Source organism: Stylophora pistillata, chromosome 6 (assembly GCF_964205215.1).
Source record: "Stylophora pistillata chromosome 6, jaStyPist1.2, whole genome shotgun sequence".
In the NCBI taxonomy this organism is placed as follows: Eukaryota; Metazoa; Cnidaria; class Anthozoa; order Scleractinia; family Pocilloporidae; genus Stylophora; species Stylophora pistillata.
Window position 1 is genome coordinate 28902494 of NC_142524.1, and position 17665 is coordinate 28920158.

Below are 17665 nucleotides of genomic sequence, written 5' to 3' on the forward strand. Positions count from 1 at the left end.
ACAATATTAAGAAGTTATTTGCTTCTCAGTGATGCAAGGCTGAAATTTTGTGATTCTCAGAATTTTGACAATCGATAGCACTCTTTGACCTCTGTGTTTCCTCGAAAATGAATACCTCATTGAAATGAATCGTCTGACAACAGCTTATTGTTTGCGATGCCTAAAAGAATCAATAGCACTGCCGTTTGTGCGCATGGCTAATTGGACTTACGTACCGTCTCTTGAGGAGCCGTTGACTCAACTGCAGTAGCAAATTTTTATCTCCATATTAATTGAAGCGGAGCCAATAGTCAGTGATTCTGAGCAAACTTTGTCGAGCATAGTGTCCTGTTTTAAGCAAATTACTCAAAGGAAACACATTCTTTGTATCAACGGCGCAGAGAATAGTCGTTAGTAGGTAGGTGTTTCTAATACGTTCCCCGCCTTTTATGTATGTTTTCACACAACCTCATTCTTGGCTTTAATTAGAAATTCTGCAGCTTTCCTCCACAAGGTTACTCAGAATACAGTTGAACACACTCTCACTATTCTATACAAGTTTAGATAATCAGTAGAGCCCATGCGATCCTATTCAAATTCTGGGAAAGAGTTAACCTTGAACATCGAACACTGCTTGCATAACAACGTACTGCAATATATTTACATCCCCTGAGGATTAGAAGAACTATTGGCAAAGATTGTCAAAATATACTCGCTTAGAAGAGTTAATAGGTCAAAATTTCTTTGCCACTCAATCGCCAGCGGGGGCAAAAACACAAGTACCGAGATTTTGGCATAATAAACGTCTGAAAATGTTCTTTCTCGGAAACAACGCAACCATTTGATAGTCGGAATGCCGTTGAGCTTTCTCGGTCATTAACAGTGCACTGAAGCTTAGGAATTCCTAGAAAAGGTGTCGCGGTATCTGCTGCATAAGTTAGGATGCTTACGGTATCACGGGCTATATTTCCAGTGCAGTGCTCTTAAGAAAATTTTGTTTTTACTCATTCCTTGCGAATTTGAGGTAACCTAACCGGGTTTGCGCGTATGCCGACCGTTACCTCGAAGTTCAACGAGCAAGTCATTGTCTCGTGACAAATAAGCGATTTACCAAGAGCGAAATTTGTTTTCTCCGGGGTAATCGAGTTCTGAAAAGCTTACATGCAGTCTACATTTTAAATAATGATGGGCTTAAGTGAGTAACATCGAGATCTGTCGAGAAATTGACGGTAATTAAACTGACAGTTTGCCAAATCTATTGAGCTGAAGCAAAATTTTGTTCAACCCCGGGCAAAGTCCTCGCACCCTCACTCGCAGAGGCGTTTAATATCTTTCGCGTAACAATTTTAAGATATAATAGAAATATAGGCGTTCGATAATTTTTTTTCTGTATCGTTTTAGTGGCAGTAGGCTAAATGTTGTAAGAAAACGACCTGTATGTACAGGGATCACGCAAGTACAGCTCAGTGACTAAAGGTGGTGTGACGTTCATGAAAACCAAATATATTATCTTCGAGGCTGCAACACCGGATGTAGTGGTTCAGTGGCATTCCTATATTGTTTTATTTATAAGGAAGTTATGGACTTCGCTTTTCATGCAGAATTAATAGTTCAGTGTATCGAGGCGTTTTTATTTCTTTTTTATCTTATAAACAAAGGAAAAGTCTCAAAATTAGATCTCTCACAGGAAATATATGGAAGTTACATAATTTTCAGATCATTCGAGTGTCTGGGGAAACAAAGATAAATAGCAAAAAACAGTAAAAAGCGATGAACGAACAAGGTTCAGAGGTCTCTTCAGTCAGTGTAACAAAAATGACACCATCTCTGCATGAAATAGTTTTATTTGAGCGTGAGCTTATGCAAGAGAAAATGTTCTATTTTTTTCTCTTGGCTTATGAAAAAGTAAACGCAGTTTGCAGAGGAGTTGTTCAAATGTTTTTTGTTTTAGTCAGCCAGCCAGGAACTAGTTCATGACTCCAGGGAAAGCTTCAAACAATTATTCTTTATTGGGTGGGACAATGTCCGGTACATTATTACAAGGCTGTCAACCAATTGCGATTGAACAGATTGATCGTTTTCGCCTGTCAACATGGAGTGGTATTTTAAACGTTTAGTACTCTTGTGTTTCGCTACAGTGTTTATTTGGCATTTTGTCTTTTTATAATCAAGGCCCCAGCAAAAATGTTAGTGACGTAACGCTAAGTAAAAAGAAAATTTCCTATTACAGTCTATTGAGTTTTGGATCAAGTATCCTAATGTTATTCATATTGTGATTAAAAATAAACAGCTTCACCCGTTTCCTTTTAAAGCCACGTATCAATGTTCCGACTTGCGTAGCCATGGCAAGTCCTCCAACATCACCATTTGCCAATTGCACAGAAAAAAGAAATGGTGAGAAGCTACACAAGGTGGTTATTAATGGGGGGACAGCAGCGTTAAGGATCCTCCTCAAGGGAATTCATCCCCAGTTAGCTATTTCGCTCAAGAATCATGAAAGTACTCTATTAGCTCTCAAACACAGGAAGGTACTCAAGAAGGATCAATGGGAGATGCTATTTCCGCCTGATGGAACGCAACCAAATTGTGAGTTATTTGACATAACACTGCTTGGGACCCTTTTAACCAACATTTGTCGGTTTACTCCTCCGAGCACTGGATGGAACAACAAGCCTCCACCCAACGACAGGTCAACAGAAGCAAATATTGCTCGCATCATATATCATCGAAATCGGCTCAGTCATGCTCCATCAACTGAAGTTAACACGAATGACTTCAACTTCTACTGGGAGGACGTTACTGCTGCTTTAGTTGATCTAGGATTAGATCAGAATGAAATAGATGCCTTAAAGAAAGAGGAAGAATTAGAGAAACTGGCACGTTTTGATTTTACAGGAGACATAAACCATCACCTAGCTAAATTTCAAGACGGAACGCGAGAGTGGATCTTCAATGAAGTCGAGAATTGGTTAGATGACAGGGAGTCGCCGCATCGAGCAATGCTGATTACTGCTAGAGCTGGAATGGGAAAGTCCGTCGCAAGTGCAGTCATTTGCAAGAGAATGCAAAAGGCAGACAGACCAACAGGGTGTCATTTTTGTCAACACAGCTTCGAATCCTACCGTGATCCGAAACGAATGATTCAATCTCTTGCCTACCAATTAAGTTCGAAATTGCCAGAATATAAAGCAGTTCTCGTGGAGCAGCTCTCCAGATCCCACAACCTAGAGCTAGAAGATATGATCGTGCAAGATCTGTTTGTATGGCTGTTTAAAGAACCCCTCTCCGCTTTGGCAGACCCTGGCAGAAACGTCCTCTTGCTAATAGATGGCCTGGACGAAGCTGAACTCCACGGTCGAAATGAATTACTTAAAGTCATCGCCAATGACTTATCCAAATTGCCGCTTTGGATAAGATTTCTAATCACCGCAAGACCAGAGAAAACCATTTCAGACAAATTGGGAAATCTGAAGACTTTCGAGTGGCAACAAAATGATGAGCGGAATCGTGATGATATCAAACTTTTCTTTGAAAAGAATCTAAATTCTCATGTAACAAACCCAGACAGTCTCAGTGCTATTGTAAAAGAGTTGGTTCAACATTCAGACGGCTCGATGCTCTTCGCATTCTTTTTAACACAAATGATCAAAAACAGGCCACCACTGGTAAGTCAAGAGGAACTTCGTCGACCATTCCCACGTGGTATTTCCTCAGTTTACCAGTCCTATTTTGAGCGAATGAAGGAAAGACTACAGGAAGAATTGAAGGACAACTATGGCAGTTTTTTTACTGATTTTCTGAGTGCCTTGACTGTTTCTGAAGAACCTTTGCACAAAGAGTTCATCATGGACATACTTCTGGGAAACCGCAACACTTTAGGAAGTGATTGCACTCGGGAAAAAATTGAGAGCGTTTTTAGCTGTATTTCTTCTCTTTTTATTCTTCGAGATGACCATGTTCACATGTTCCACAAATCCGTCAAAGATTGGCTGACAGACTCGTCCAATGGATTTTCCTTCGTGAACGAGAAGGAAGGTCACAAGATTCTGTCTCAGTTGTGCATTAAAGAACTTGAAATTCTGAAGGGACGTGGTGAACAGCTTGCAGAACCGCTGACTCAAGCGAAGATGAAATACGCCTTACGACACGGTGTCAAGCATATGCTGAAAGCATCAGAGAATAGTGCTCAAATGGAAGGATTAGTTCGTGGGTACGTGATAGATCTCGAACTCGTCTATGCCAAGCTATGTAATAGGGACACTGATGTGGTTAAAGATCTTGTTCTTGTGCAAGAATATCCAAATTCAAGGACACTAAGCGAAGAAATCCACGACACAATTGAAACCCTTTTACTACAATTTAAGAAAAACCCAAGGCTGCTTCGCGATATTCCTCAGATGATTTTCCAAAACTCACTTAACGAAGGAGGATCGGTTCTGTCCAAAAAGGTGTCCGATGCTCTTTTGAAGAAGCATCCAGAAGTACCATATATGGAGCTCTTCGACAAAAATGGTCATCGAGGCCCTGTTGAAGCTCGCTTTTTCTGCCCCGACCAGGTGGTTTCTTTTGATGTGTCCCCAGACGAAGAACTCTTGGTAAGCGAATGCCGAGATGGAAAGACATCGTTATGGTCACTTCGGACCGGAGAGCAGCTTTGGGAAAAAGATATAATACAATCAATAAAGTCGTACGATGAAGTTCCTTTTGGAACAGCTTTCCGCCAGACGTGCCTAAACATCGAGACTGGGAAAAGGACGTTGTCGTTTTACAGCTCCACTGTCTTCCATCCAAACGGATGTTCCATACTGCCAGGAAACTTGGCTAAAGTGTACAGCGTAGACGGAGAGCCGACCTTCCTCTTTCCAGAGAGCAAGTGTCATTTTAATGTGTGCTATTTCTCCTGTAACAAAACAAAGATGTTAACTGATTGTCCAGAAAACGCCCAGCAAGTGGTCATTTGGGACACAAAAAATGGAGAGGAGATCAAACGCTTCGAGAGCGAAGAAATCATAGCTTCTTTTGCTATTTCTCACGATGGAGATCGTGTTGCAATTTGCGATGTAAAGGGTTCACTTTGGTTACAAGCCGTTGAGGATACCAGCTGGAAGAGAGTATCTCAGACCATTTCAGGCGTAGGTAGCCCATGTGGACTGTTGCATTTTCCAGTAAAGGGACCTCTTATATGTGGCAGAATCGAACATGAGCGGTCTGATCACCGTGACAAGTACAAACTTTCGGTGCCAGCGCTTCAGTCACGATCATCTTGTGTCTTTCTGTGGCCGTTGGAACCGGTTGGTACTGATGATAGATTGAAAGTCATTTGTGAGACATCCCATTTCGTTTCAGCAGACTTACAAATAGGATTTTGCCTCATGTTAACAAACAATTTGGCAGTGGTCGGGAGTCCAACTGTCAACTACTTGACGACGCTTAAAATTACTCGTCCCCCAGGAGACGTAGAGATGCCAAGAACAGCACAAACTGCGTTTTCTACAGATGACGGAAGCCCGCACTTGTACACAGCTATTACCATTTGCAACCCGTCGAAGGTGACGGATGAGCAACGCTTGGTGACATTAACTATGCGTGACAGGGAGAATGCCAGAGAAATGAAGCAGGAAAAATCCTTCCAACACAGTTCACGTCGTGTCGAGAATGGGATCCTGAGCGTAACTGTCACGTACAATTATGAGCCAGGTATTCTCGTGCAAACAGACAGCAAGACGCTAGAGGTATGGAACAGTGACCTGTCTCAAAGTCTCAACTCTATCACCATGATGGGCGAAGTCGAAAGACTGATTCCTGTATCGAAAGATCTTGTTGGATGCGTTTTACGCAGGCCAAACTTTTCATCCAAAGGACAACACGAACTCGTAATTGTCTGGTTTGATGTCTTAACATGGGTAGTTGTGTTTGAGAGGACTTTAAATGGTAACCCAGAATTAAACTCGATAGCATGTAGTCTTCAAAGAAATGTGGTATTCTGCGGAGAAAACAACGTCGGAAAGCGCGAGATGTTCCTCTACAGACGTGAAGAAGACGTTTCCATTTGGAAAGAAGACGTCATGTACCAAGGCAGTAGTTACTGGAGACATCCACACTGCGTATTTTCTCCTCAGGGAGACGTGGTCGTCACATGGAATACTCTGAATGGCGGCTATGGATTGCACACTCTCAACGCGAGGAATGGAATGAGGAAGCACATCTTTCTAAAAAACTGTTACGACATCGCCGACTGCAGGTTTCTCAACGATGGCGAAACTATGGTCTGCTACAGATATGAGTCTAACGTACGACTTTTCAGTGGTGCGACTGGAGAAGTACTAGCGGTCCTGGACATAGGAGAGCGCCCGACCTGCATTGGAACTTCTCTCAACGAGCCTCTTATCGCTGTTGGCCTTCGTTTTGGAAACGTAAAAGTGATTCGAGCGCATGCGCCAAAACAATGGAGAAACAACCACAAAAAGAGAAAGAGTGAGTGTTTTAATGATAAGTGTCTATAAGTTACAGCGTGGATGGTACTTGGCTGGCTGATTGATTCATCTTAGTGATTGTTCTGTTTTGTGTTGAAAAAAAAATTGATTTTGCCTTACCTTACTTTTGACTAGTATCTGGTCGTGCAAATTTGAGCCCTTTTTTCCATCAATAATTTTCTAAACTTAACCAAGACCAAGTGAGCCACTTTCCAATTCAATTTACCATGTGTTGCATCTTGTTTGAGTCATCGTGAACTTCTTGGGATATATATCTTTTTAGTATAATTTCAGAGCTGAGAAAAGAGTTTCCAGCAATCTGATTGGTCGAGTGGTTCCTTATATGACGCTCTATAAACCGTTCCACGCGGTTTATATAAAATGTTAAAATAAAATGTTAATAAATGTTACTAAAATGTTATGATTGTAGAAATTTCTCTGTTGTTCAACTGTGAAATTATACTAAAACAATTATTCGCCTCAGGTTCGGTGAATATTGTCGAATAATCCCCTGGACTTCGTCTCGGGGATTATTCAACGATATTCACCTCGCCTTCGACGAATAATTGTTAAATATAGCTGTTTTGGTGTCTTTGTTTTGATTCAACGACTCGTACACCCTAATCAGACGGTCCCGGATCTAGTTAAGAGTACGACACCATACCTTAGGGTCCTTGGTCACCAATGGTACGTCCGAGTTAGGGCGGGGAGAGGTTAGGTCTAGGCTGAAGGCATTCCTGCCTACTGGATCACTCTTGTCTACATCTCTTTGACACAATCCCTAATGTCTTTTATGATGCTAAATTTTGCCTTGTTACACATATCATCACAATGCATGCTTTTTCTTTTTCAGGTTCGAAGGACCAAAAATGAGGGTCTGATTAGCGGAGGTTCATCAGCCAACAGGAGTGAGTGTGTGTACCGAGCCTCGAAAAGGTGTTAGCTCACAAATGAGATAATCATTATGAGAACTGTTTTAAAACTTTCTTAAAGTGACTGTTCATAAACATTGCCCAGGTCAGAATTGCTTGATCAAGGATAACCATGATAAAGATCTCAATAGGGACCCTAAGCAGCCAGAATGGCAACACTGGACTTGAGAATTAATGACTTAGGAATGAAGGAGGTACAATTGTAAAGAAACTATGGTGCTGTGTCGGTGGGGGATAATAAGGTAATTTTGGTTCTATCAACTGAATTGATAATGTAAACTGGCCACCGTAAAGAGTTTCGTCGCTCTGACGAAGGGCTAACGCTGGAAACGTCAGTGGCCAATTTCATTATGGACTCAGTTCATAGAACCAGAAAATGACTTAAGCTGCTTTTTGTAAGAACTCCACCAGGTATTCAGGTTAATCGAGAGTAAAACAAGCTTTATTTTCTTTATTTTCTTTAAAACAACTGAGGTCCTAGAACTTCTTCTACGGCAAAATGTTCAAATTGGATGTAGTGTGAAGTCTTGGCTTAAAGAACACATTAGTGACTCGGTTGTAAACATTGAGGGCTATAATAGCTTCCTAATCCACCATTAAGCTCTTCAGTCGAATCTCAAGAAAGAGGGTTTTATGGTTCTGTCGTCTTGATGCATCCTTTTCAATCTTTCTCGGTTTGTTTTGGGATATATTTTGGAATTTTCTGTTCTTGTCCAGCCGAAACCGCTCAACCGTCACCATCGAAGCAAGTTTCGAATCAAGAATTTGACCTATCCTGTTACGGTATGAGGGCGGAAACCATCTCTTCTCGAGAATTAAGTCGCGATCGTCGGCCTAGAGGCAGGAGAGCTGGTTTGAAAACCAAAGCTGAAGAACTAAGGAAAATAACTAATATTTCTGTGCTCAATTCGCCACGAGTTTCATATGCAAATTACTCAAACTCATCTCGGAGAGTGAATGTGAATAATTTGATTCCTATCTCAGCAAAGAAACTCCAAGTCCAACCCGCGGCCGGCTCTCATTTTGTTCCATCAATAATGCTGTCCAACCCTATGTCTCTGATACCAAAGCTGAGTGAGGTCCAAGAACTTCCTCTACGGAAAAATGTTCAAATTGGATGTATTGTAGAGTCTTGGCTTAAAGAACACATCAGCGACTCGGTTGTAAACATTGAGGGCTATAATATCGTACGGAAAGACCGCTCTTCACTCGATCACGGAGGAGTGTGTTTACATCAAAGAGGACATAAAATATGAACTTGCGGAAACTCTAACATGCTGCATCGACCACGAAACTATTTGGGTCAAACTGATGCCCTCAAGATCTCCTCGCGGTTTTTCATGCGTGATTTTAGCTGTTGTTTACTACCCTGGCCGGACAAGCCCGGTGGAGTGCGATGGTCAGAGGCTACTCAATCTCTACTTGACAGTTTGACAGCAGCAGAAACCATGTTTCCTATCTGCGGGCTAATTATTACTGGCGATTTTAACCGCTTGAATACAGGTCGTTTGCAGTGTCATTTCAAATTGAAACAGCTTGTGAAATTTCCAACAAGAGGTGATACAACGCCTGACCTGGTTTTAACCAACTTGGGCGACCACTTCTCGACTCCCGAATGTTTTCCACCTTTCGGCCTTTCTGACCATTGTACAGTTATTGTTCAGCCAAGGAAGAGAGTACCCAACCAACATACTCGGAAGTCCATCACCATCAGAGACATTAGTGACAGTAATAAGATGTGCCTTGGTCGGTACTTCAGTAGCATTAATTGGTCAATTGTCATCAGCCGGCCTACCTGTGAGGAAAAACTTCAGGTTTTTAACGAAGTGATTGAAATCGGCATGAGTAATATCATGCCCGAGAGAACGATTTAAGTCTACCCAAAGGACGCCCCTTGGATGTTAGTCAAGCTAAAGCAGTTAATACGCATGCGCCAGCAAACTTTTCACGCCAACAAGTCAAGCCTAATGTACAAGTACTATCGAAATGCAGTAAATAACGAAAGGAAACGGTGTAAAGCAAGGTATTATACTTCTAAGGTGAAATATCTTAAAGGTGTCAACCCGCGCCAGTGGTGGAAGGAAGTGAATAGGCTCAGTGGATCAAAAAAGCAAAGGTCGTCTCTATTCTCCTCCCTCGATGTTCCTTAGTACAACAGCTTGTCTCCAACAGAAGTTGCTAGTTCTATCAACCGTGCATTACTGGAGCCACTTCAATCTTACGAGCCATCGAGAGAGAGCGTGCGGTCTTACAATTGCCCCTAGAAGAGAATCCGGAGTTCCTAGTAGTGTCCGTGCAAAGAGTGTATAACAACCTGCTTTACCTGAATAAGCATAAAGCTCCTGACCCGGATGGTCTTTCCAACTCAGTGTTAAAGGAGTATGCCGAAATTCTAGTTACCCCCATTCAAAACATCCTGGATGCCTCATTCAGTGAGAAAAAACTACCCTATATGTGGAAAATTGCAGATGTCACCCCCCTGCCTAAGGTGAAGCAAGTCACCGACCCAAAAAAGGAACTGCGTCCAATCTCTCTTGCATCTACCCTCTCGAAAATATCCGAGGACTTTATTGTTTCTGATTACACAAAACCTGCCCTAGAGTGCTTAGTTGACTCGAACCTGTTTGGTACCATATCTGGTTCTTCAACCGTGTTGGCACTCATTAGTATGATTCATAAGTGTAACTGCAGTAATCGTAACCTCACAACACCACGATGATGAAGACGTATTTATTGGGTACGAATGATGTTGACGTTATGTGGGTTGAAACTTAAAACAATAAATGAATACGAAATTACAACAATCGACTAACAAAAGCGACAGGAAAGAAATACACTGAACGAACTGAATAAACTTGAAAAGACAATACTTACATTGTTACGATTTCTACGAAACTGCTGGACGAATATAAACTGCCAAAAGGCGAAAATAAGATGAACTGGAGTAACTGCTCAAAGCGAACTACTGTATGACTAACGGAAGACTAAACTCTGAACTTGAGAAAAACTAATTTATACATGCGAAAACGACTAGCTAACTTAAAGTGCAATTAGCGCCTATATTACGAAAGAAACTAATTAACGAAGATACGTGACACAGAAACAACAGAAGCTAACTGACCAGCGGAAAAATACTAACGAATGACGAGAAGCAGCGGCAACACAAAAGGACACCCTAATGATTGATTGAATGAGAAAAACAAAAACAAAAAAAACATTCCGCACGCTAAGACCCTACAACAAGTGCTCGAAGTAACGGATGGTAACGGTGCTTCTGTGCGTGTCCTCCTCTTTGATTATCGAAAGGCCTTTGACCTCATAGACCACAAGATTTTGGTGAACAAACTGAAGCAGGTCAATTTTCCTAATAGTGTGATCAACTGGGTTATTGACTTCCTTCCAGGAAGATCTCAAAGAGTCAAACTTGGAAAGGACTGCCTTTCAGAGTGGGGCACAGTGCTGTCTGGAGTACCACAGGGGACAAAGTTGGGTCCCTGGCTTTTTCTTTTGAAGATTAATGACTTGACTGTTCCAAGTATCTTTAACACGTGGAAATATGTTGATGATACTACGGTATCAGAGAGCATACCTAAAGGTCAGCAGAGCAAGTCACAAGAAGCAGTAGAAGAAATCCACAACTGGTCCAAGGAAAATTTTTTCCAGCTTAATGACGAGAAAACTAAAGAATTAGTTAGATCCTTCAGTCGTGATCTCCCGCAACTCCCTAGGGCTTGCATAGACGGATCTTCTATCCAAACCATACAGAGCACAAAGTTACTCGGTTTGACAATCAATGATACGTCAACGTGGAACGACCATATAGAAGAACTTGTTAAGAAAGCGTCTAAGAAACTGTACTTTCTTATTCAACTTAAGCGTGCGCATGTTCCTACTTCAGATCTTGTAACATATTTTTGTGCATGTATTATGTCTTCACTAGATTACGCTTGTCCTGTTTTCCATTACGGTTTACCAAAGTATCTTCAAGTCGAACTTGAAGGTGTGCAAAGGAGGGCCCTCTCATGCATTTTGTGCACTACTCGGACGCCCTTCAGTTAACAGGGCTCGAGTCCATCAGTGCCCACCAGGAAAATTTAACAGAACATCTGTTTAAGTCTATTGTGAATGATCCGCATAGTAAGATTACCAGCCTCCTGCCTCCCTCAGTTTCTATTTCATATGAGCTGAGAAGGCAGAGGAGGTTTGCCACGCCTCTTGTAAAGACAAATAGATTTGGAAATTCGTTTATTGTTAAGAGTACGAGGGAAGCATTTAAGTGATTTTTAAGAGTAGTCGTCTTTGTAATTTTATTATAGCAGTAGTTATAGATCATTTCTTATTTCTTACTTGTAAAGAGACACAATTCAGTTTTTTAACTGCAATGTTTTTTTTAATAAATACAGTCTACAGTCTACAGACGTTTCCATCATGACGGAGACCATAAAAGCGTTTTTTATAAAGCACACTTAGCTCCCAAATCAACTTAGTGGTGAAAGACACAACCCACTGAACTAAACAGAAACAAAACTAAACAAGGCAACCCTACGAAATTAGAAAAACAATTGTAAAAAAAAATGAAAACGAAAAAAGAAAGGAGCAAAACGAAACAAAATGAAACCAGCCAAATTCACTATAAGTTAGAAATATAGGCGTTGGAAACTACACGCTCTCAACCGGTCATACCCTAACATCAGTATGTATATTCTCCATACTGTTCTTTATACATTTCTTAAAGGTGCTGACAAGGAGAATTTGTTTTACAATCAAGAGCTTCTTTAGTTGGTGATCATTTCCTTTATTCTCGTGACCTTAATGTGTGACTCAGGGGTGATATTGTAAGGAGAAATTAAAATTAGATGTTACTCACTCATAGGGGTCCCAGGGTTAAGAGCAGAGTTTCAACACGTGACTTTCCAGTAACCTCGGTTTCATAAAACATCCTGCTTCGCTATGGCCATCATAAAGTAGTCTAATTTAGCTAAGGTTATATAGTGTGGCTTATAATAAATTGCAAGCTTTTTACAAATTGATATTTAACAAATAGACTTCACTTTCTATCGGTTCCACCGGGCTAATAACGCACTTCAGAGTGGGTTATTACGTCGGTAAACATCTCAAAAGATGTTGGGAGAACAAAAGAAAAATTGGTTGATCAAGAGCCGGGGACAAGTGATAAACTTCTCTCATGAGTAGAATAAGAAAGATAGTGAGTTTTGTGCTTGGTAAAAACAAAAAAAAAAACAACAAAAAAAAAAAAAAAAATAGAGAAAGATGTTATTCGTCATGCCACGAGTGTGGAACAAAGAAAAACTTCTGATTCCCCGTGAGGAATCAGAACCTCAGACCTTTGGAGCGCGGAGTCCGAAGGTCTGAGTTTCGATTCCTCACAGGGAATCAGAATTTTTCTTTGTCCCACGCTTGTGACAAGACGAAAACCAAACTTCTGTAATTTTCCCCCAATATCCCAAGTGGGTTATTACGCCTGCAAATCGATGGAAAGAGTGGTCTATTGCTTTTATAAAATATACTTCAATTTTCTATGGGATTACCTGTGCAACAAAAGATCGTTTTGTGATCAACCAAGACGCTAGTAGTATCTCAGTTATTTTATAAATTTATCTAAAATATAAACATCATTTCGATGATCAGTTGCTAGTGGCGCTGGTTGAACTTTGTGATGTCACACTGTTGTGTAAGTTCATGACTTCTGGAAAGTTTGCATTTCATTCCTTTTTACAGACACTTTCAGAGAAATACAGTGCATGATGCCAGCATAAACAATCCTGTGTCTTGAGTGTCCACTGCACGACTATCAAACCATTACATAATGCTAATAGCACGGGGTGGCTTAGGAGGACATCATTTTCACAAACTCTGAAAGAAAAAGAAATCAGGTAAAGCGACGTGTCGGAAATAAAGTTAAGACTGGCATAAAATACCTCAATTATTTGGGAAATGCTTACTTTTCAGTACAACCTCTACAGAGGAGGGTCTCAATAGGGTGAAGGCTTTTACGGTTAACCGTTAAAATGTTGGCCATTTTACGGCTAACGGTGGAGTCGCGGTGGCCTCATGGTTAATGCGCTCGACTCCGGAACGAGTGGTCCGGGTTCGAGCCCCGGCCGGGACATTGTGTTGTGTTCTTAGGCAAGACACTTTACTCTCACAGTGCCCCTCTTCACCCAGGTGTATAAATGGGTACCGGCAATTTAATGCTGTGGTGGACTGACAATTTAATGCTGCGATGGATTGGCATCCCATCCAGGGGGGAGTAGAAATACTCCTAGTCGCTTCATGCTACAGAAACCGGAGTTAAGCACCGGCCCAATGGGCCAGTAGGCTCGTAAACAGACTTTACTTATTTTACGGCTAACAGTTGAAATTTGTCAATTTTTGCGCCTAACGGCTTAGTTGTTTGGCCATTTTACGGCTAACGGTTAACCCCATTGAGAACCATTACAGAGGCACTGGCAGAATTTTACAACTCAAGGGTCTGGTACAGTGGCGCCTAGATTAGTGCACACCTGTTCCTTTTTTTTTTTTTTTTTTAATTCCCATGAATTGCCACTTTGAATTGGCAACGACAAGGAGTCTTACTTTAAAACTGCCTTCCCCTCCACACCCTTTGACAAAAATATATTGGGGGGAGTTTGTTAAACAAGGTCAGAAAGCCCTAGAAAGCTACAAAAACTAGTTATTTTTATGAATCCCACAAAACGAGATAGGGTTAGCCAGTAGACCTTTTTCACATGTGCAAAGAAACCCGACAGGCAAAGAGAAAAGGCTGATAAGAAACATCGACGAAATAGTCGAACAGCGGTGGGGATGAAAAAGAAAATAAGCAAGCAAAATAAACAATAGGCCATTTTAAAGCTGTGTACTTGATTGCCAAACCTTTGATTTGGAGTGAGGCTGAAGGTGACCTTGTTGTGATAGAGACCTGTACCTAGTTCGCGTGATAACAAAGTAATTTACATTTGAAAAGCACCAAGGTTTGTATCATAATAAGGTCACCGTTAGCCTCACTCCTTTTCAAAGGCTTGGCCACCAAGCATCCAACTGTAAAATGGACAATTGTTATACCTTCAAGATCAATTTGTCCGTCACCGTTCAAATCAGCCGTTTTGATGATCTCATTGACCTCCTCCTCAGTCAACTGGTTACCAAGGTTCATCATAGTCCACTTGAATTCTTCAGCGCTGATGTACCCGTTACCATCCATGTCAAAAACTTTGAACATTTCTCGTATTTCTGCTTCGGTGTCTGTTTCTTTCATCCGGGTGTTCATCAAGTGAAGAAATTCTCTGAAGTCAATGATGCCATTGCCTTGAAAAAAAAAAGAATCTGGCTCAGTTTAAATCTGCAGGATTGGACCCGATCTACTTCTTTTGAAAAATTTTCGTTATTCCGTTTCTTATCAGACGCCACTTCTAAATTCACAGCCCTTTCACACCCAGAACTTATCGTTAATTCTCCTTTCTGGCTGCTATACAATTTGTATCATGTCAGTTTGGAGAATTTGGTATTTGATCAAACAATCCCCTAAATAGCATTTTTGTCATCACTCGTCTGCTCCAGTGATATTGTAATGATATTGTAAGGAAAAATTCTGTCTTGGTCCCACATAGGAGTTAAACAAATTGCATGACAAAAAGAATGTTACAGTTGTGTGAGGCTAAAGCTCCCTTCGGAGATAAAAACCTTAATCTAGAAACGAATTTAAAAAGAAGTAACTAAAAAAAAATTGCACAATTAACTTTCAGTGGTATCTAGAAATGATGAAGCCTTCTACTTTTGACAGTGTTCGTGTAATCAAAGCTCGAATCTAGACAAACATTACCGTCCATGTCGATTTCTAAGATGATCTCTTCCAGTTCCTGCTCGGTTGGATTTTCACCCAGGGACCTCATTAGAACCCCAAGCTCCTTTGTGGTTATGGTGCCATCACCGTCTTTATCAAGAAGCGAGAACGCCTCCTTAAAATCTGTAAATCAAACACCAAAAAAACAGTTATAACTGACCTCACTAAAATGAAGGAACTAAAACTGAACGAACTCAAGTAACCAGTAACCAGCAGTTGCCGTTTCGATCCTGGTTCAGTTATTGGCTGATATTAAAATTGTTACACAAGTCAACAAAACCGCAAAACCACTATGCGTAAATTAAAATCATAACAATTAGCGATCCTAACTATCACAAATAAAACTAAAAGGAAAAAACAAGAAAAAAAAAAAAAAAAAAACAAGAACAGAGACTTCGTCCTCTTTCATCGCTTTTCTCTGTTGTTTCAGTTCACGGGTCTTTTCAACCATAATCCTTTTAAAACATCTCAGTTATGACTGATGAAATATTGAGAGTTTGTTGTCAACTTCTCTTCATTCAGACGAAAGAGTCCTTCAAGGTGAAGCTAGCTGAGAGGCAAACTTTCTTTGGTCAACCTCTTTTCTGTTAAGTACAAAGAACCCTAAACGCATGATGAGAAAAAATTATCAGTCCATTTCACTTGTGCAATCTCGAAATTACGTACGTTAACCTCCTTACATCGAGAGAGGTTGATAGCCGATATGGTTTTGCGTGCTGGTGGTTTTTATTTTCCTACCTGCTATTTGTCCCTCTGTTAGCGTCAATTCCTGCAAAATAACGAGATAATGAGTGCTAAATATCCTACCTTTGATTTTATCAGGAAGACAGATTTTTAGTCTTCCGCTGTTTAACGTGACAATTATTCTTGACTCGCTGAGTCACCAAGTGTTCTGCCATTTGTCTCTTGCAAGCTATACTCTACAGTGGCATAAAGGTCAAATTTTTTTCAATGATTCTGATGAAGCATCAATCATTAGGAAAATAACTGTTTTAAGGAAAAAGGGTTTCATTTGAAATCGGACACTAACTTATGTAGGTTGTAACCAGTTATGACGAAACAGCTTTAACATCACTCAATTTGACAATGCTGACATAAGCTGGGTTCGGTTTGTTTATTTTATCAGAAAGAATTCGTTCAATTCAGCGAAGATTATGATTGAAATTTGCCTTTGAATGTTACTTCAATTCGGTGTTAAGAGTAAACAAGGGAACTATATTGACTAAATAAACTACGTAATCAATGCCGCTTTGCATTACTCACCTCGCACACGGCCGACAAAACTAGTACTGCCGGGTATGTTCTACTATCGCCTGTTTAAAATGTCCTTATTATTTGTACATGCTGTTTCGCAACCTTTCCTTTAGATGAGCAAGATCGATTAAGTTACAACTTCATTCTAATTTCATTCTAAGTTATGTGACGAATTCGTAGATATCTTCCATAATGCTGTGGGTAAAGTTCTCAAGAGTGAAACAGAAAGCCATCATCGAAAGCATGGTGCTTTTCAACATAGTCGGGGGAAGATTTAAGTCTTTATTCAAACGCTTAAAAGTGCTCCTAGACACTTTCCAACACGTGCTACATCCACTATAGATCTAAATTCACTCTAGAAAATTCTTTTTGAGTCTTCACTTGATTATTTTGTAAAGAACATATATCTGTTTACTGTACTGAGTTATTTAGATGCTGAGAGATATTTGTCTGCAATTAAAGAAAATTCTAGTTTTTAACTAAAAATACTTGATCACATGCAGTCTTTATATTAAACACAGTAAAAGCTTACTTACCATGAGACAAGTTGCTTATTTGACCACCACTCTGCCGGATCCACTGGTATCAACTGGGTTGAGCACAAGAGGAAGCTTGATGGACGTGACGTGTTGCAAACAATTGCTTTCGTGAGCAAAGAAAGAAACTTGATCCAAGCGAAGGCGGTTTTCACTTGAGAGGGTACAATCTCTTGACTATTACTACCGTCAATAACACTTCGTATTGCACAGTCGAGCGAGATAAGCGCTGACAGCAAAAGGATGGGTTACTGAAACGTCGAGGTTTCAAATCTTCCTTAATAGAAATGCCGTTCGTACTTTGGTTTGTTCTTGTCACATCAGTGCGAAAAACAAGCTCAGCTGTCTCAACGTGCCATTTGCTTTGTTCTCACGAAATTTTTCCATAAAACTTCAATTTATGTAATCACAATAGCAAAATGTTCTTTTGACTTTTATCGAGAACACAGCATGTGAAAAAGCAGCACAATACGACGGACTTCACAGCGAACAAAGGAAATGGCAACAGAAAAGAGCGTTTAAGATGAAACCGTCTGACCTTATCGACACATTATCTCCATTAAAATTGCTGTTTATACGCGGAAAGAAAACAAACCTTCCAATTTCTGTTCTTTTGATATAGCTTGGGAG

General features: G+C 40.5%; 2 protein-coding genes across 3 annotated transcripts; one reads left to right on the plus strand and one right to left on the minus strand.

Annotated features, from left to right (window-relative positions):
* Positions 1-219: 219 nt before the first annotated feature.
* LOC111338227 (uncharacterized) lies at positions 220-11798 on the plus strand. 2 transcript variants are annotated; one of them, XR_002695567.2, is made up of 4 exons: positions 220-397; positions 2292-6453; positions 7306-7626; positions 10788-11798. XR_002695567.2 is itself a non-coding variant. In XM_022944664.2 (3 exons), the coding sequence occupies exons 2-3, from the start codon at positions 2322-2324 to the stop codon at positions 7323-7325; spliced, it is 4152 nt and encodes a 1383-aa protein (XP_022800399.1). In that variant the 5' UTR covers positions 220-397; positions 2292-2321; the 3' UTR covers positions 7326-11798. The 2 variants fall into 2 exon arrangements, 1 of the variants encoding a protein (XP_022800399.1); XM_022944664.2 differs by having other exon boundaries at positions 7306-11798.
* On the minus strand, positions 11678-17618 carry LOC111338230 (calmodulin-alpha). The gene is made up of 5 exons (XM_022944671.2): positions 17036-17618; positions 15984-16014; positions 15225-15368; positions 14468-14710; positions 11678-13258 (listed from the first exon to the last, which is right to left on the minus strand). Exons 1-5 carry the CDS (start codon positions 17036-17038, stop codon positions 13233-13235), a joined length of 447 nt encoding a protein of 148 aa, XP_022800406.1. The 5' UTR covers positions 17039-17618; the 3' UTR covers positions 11678-13232.
* Positions 17619-17665: the final 47 nt, after the last annotated feature.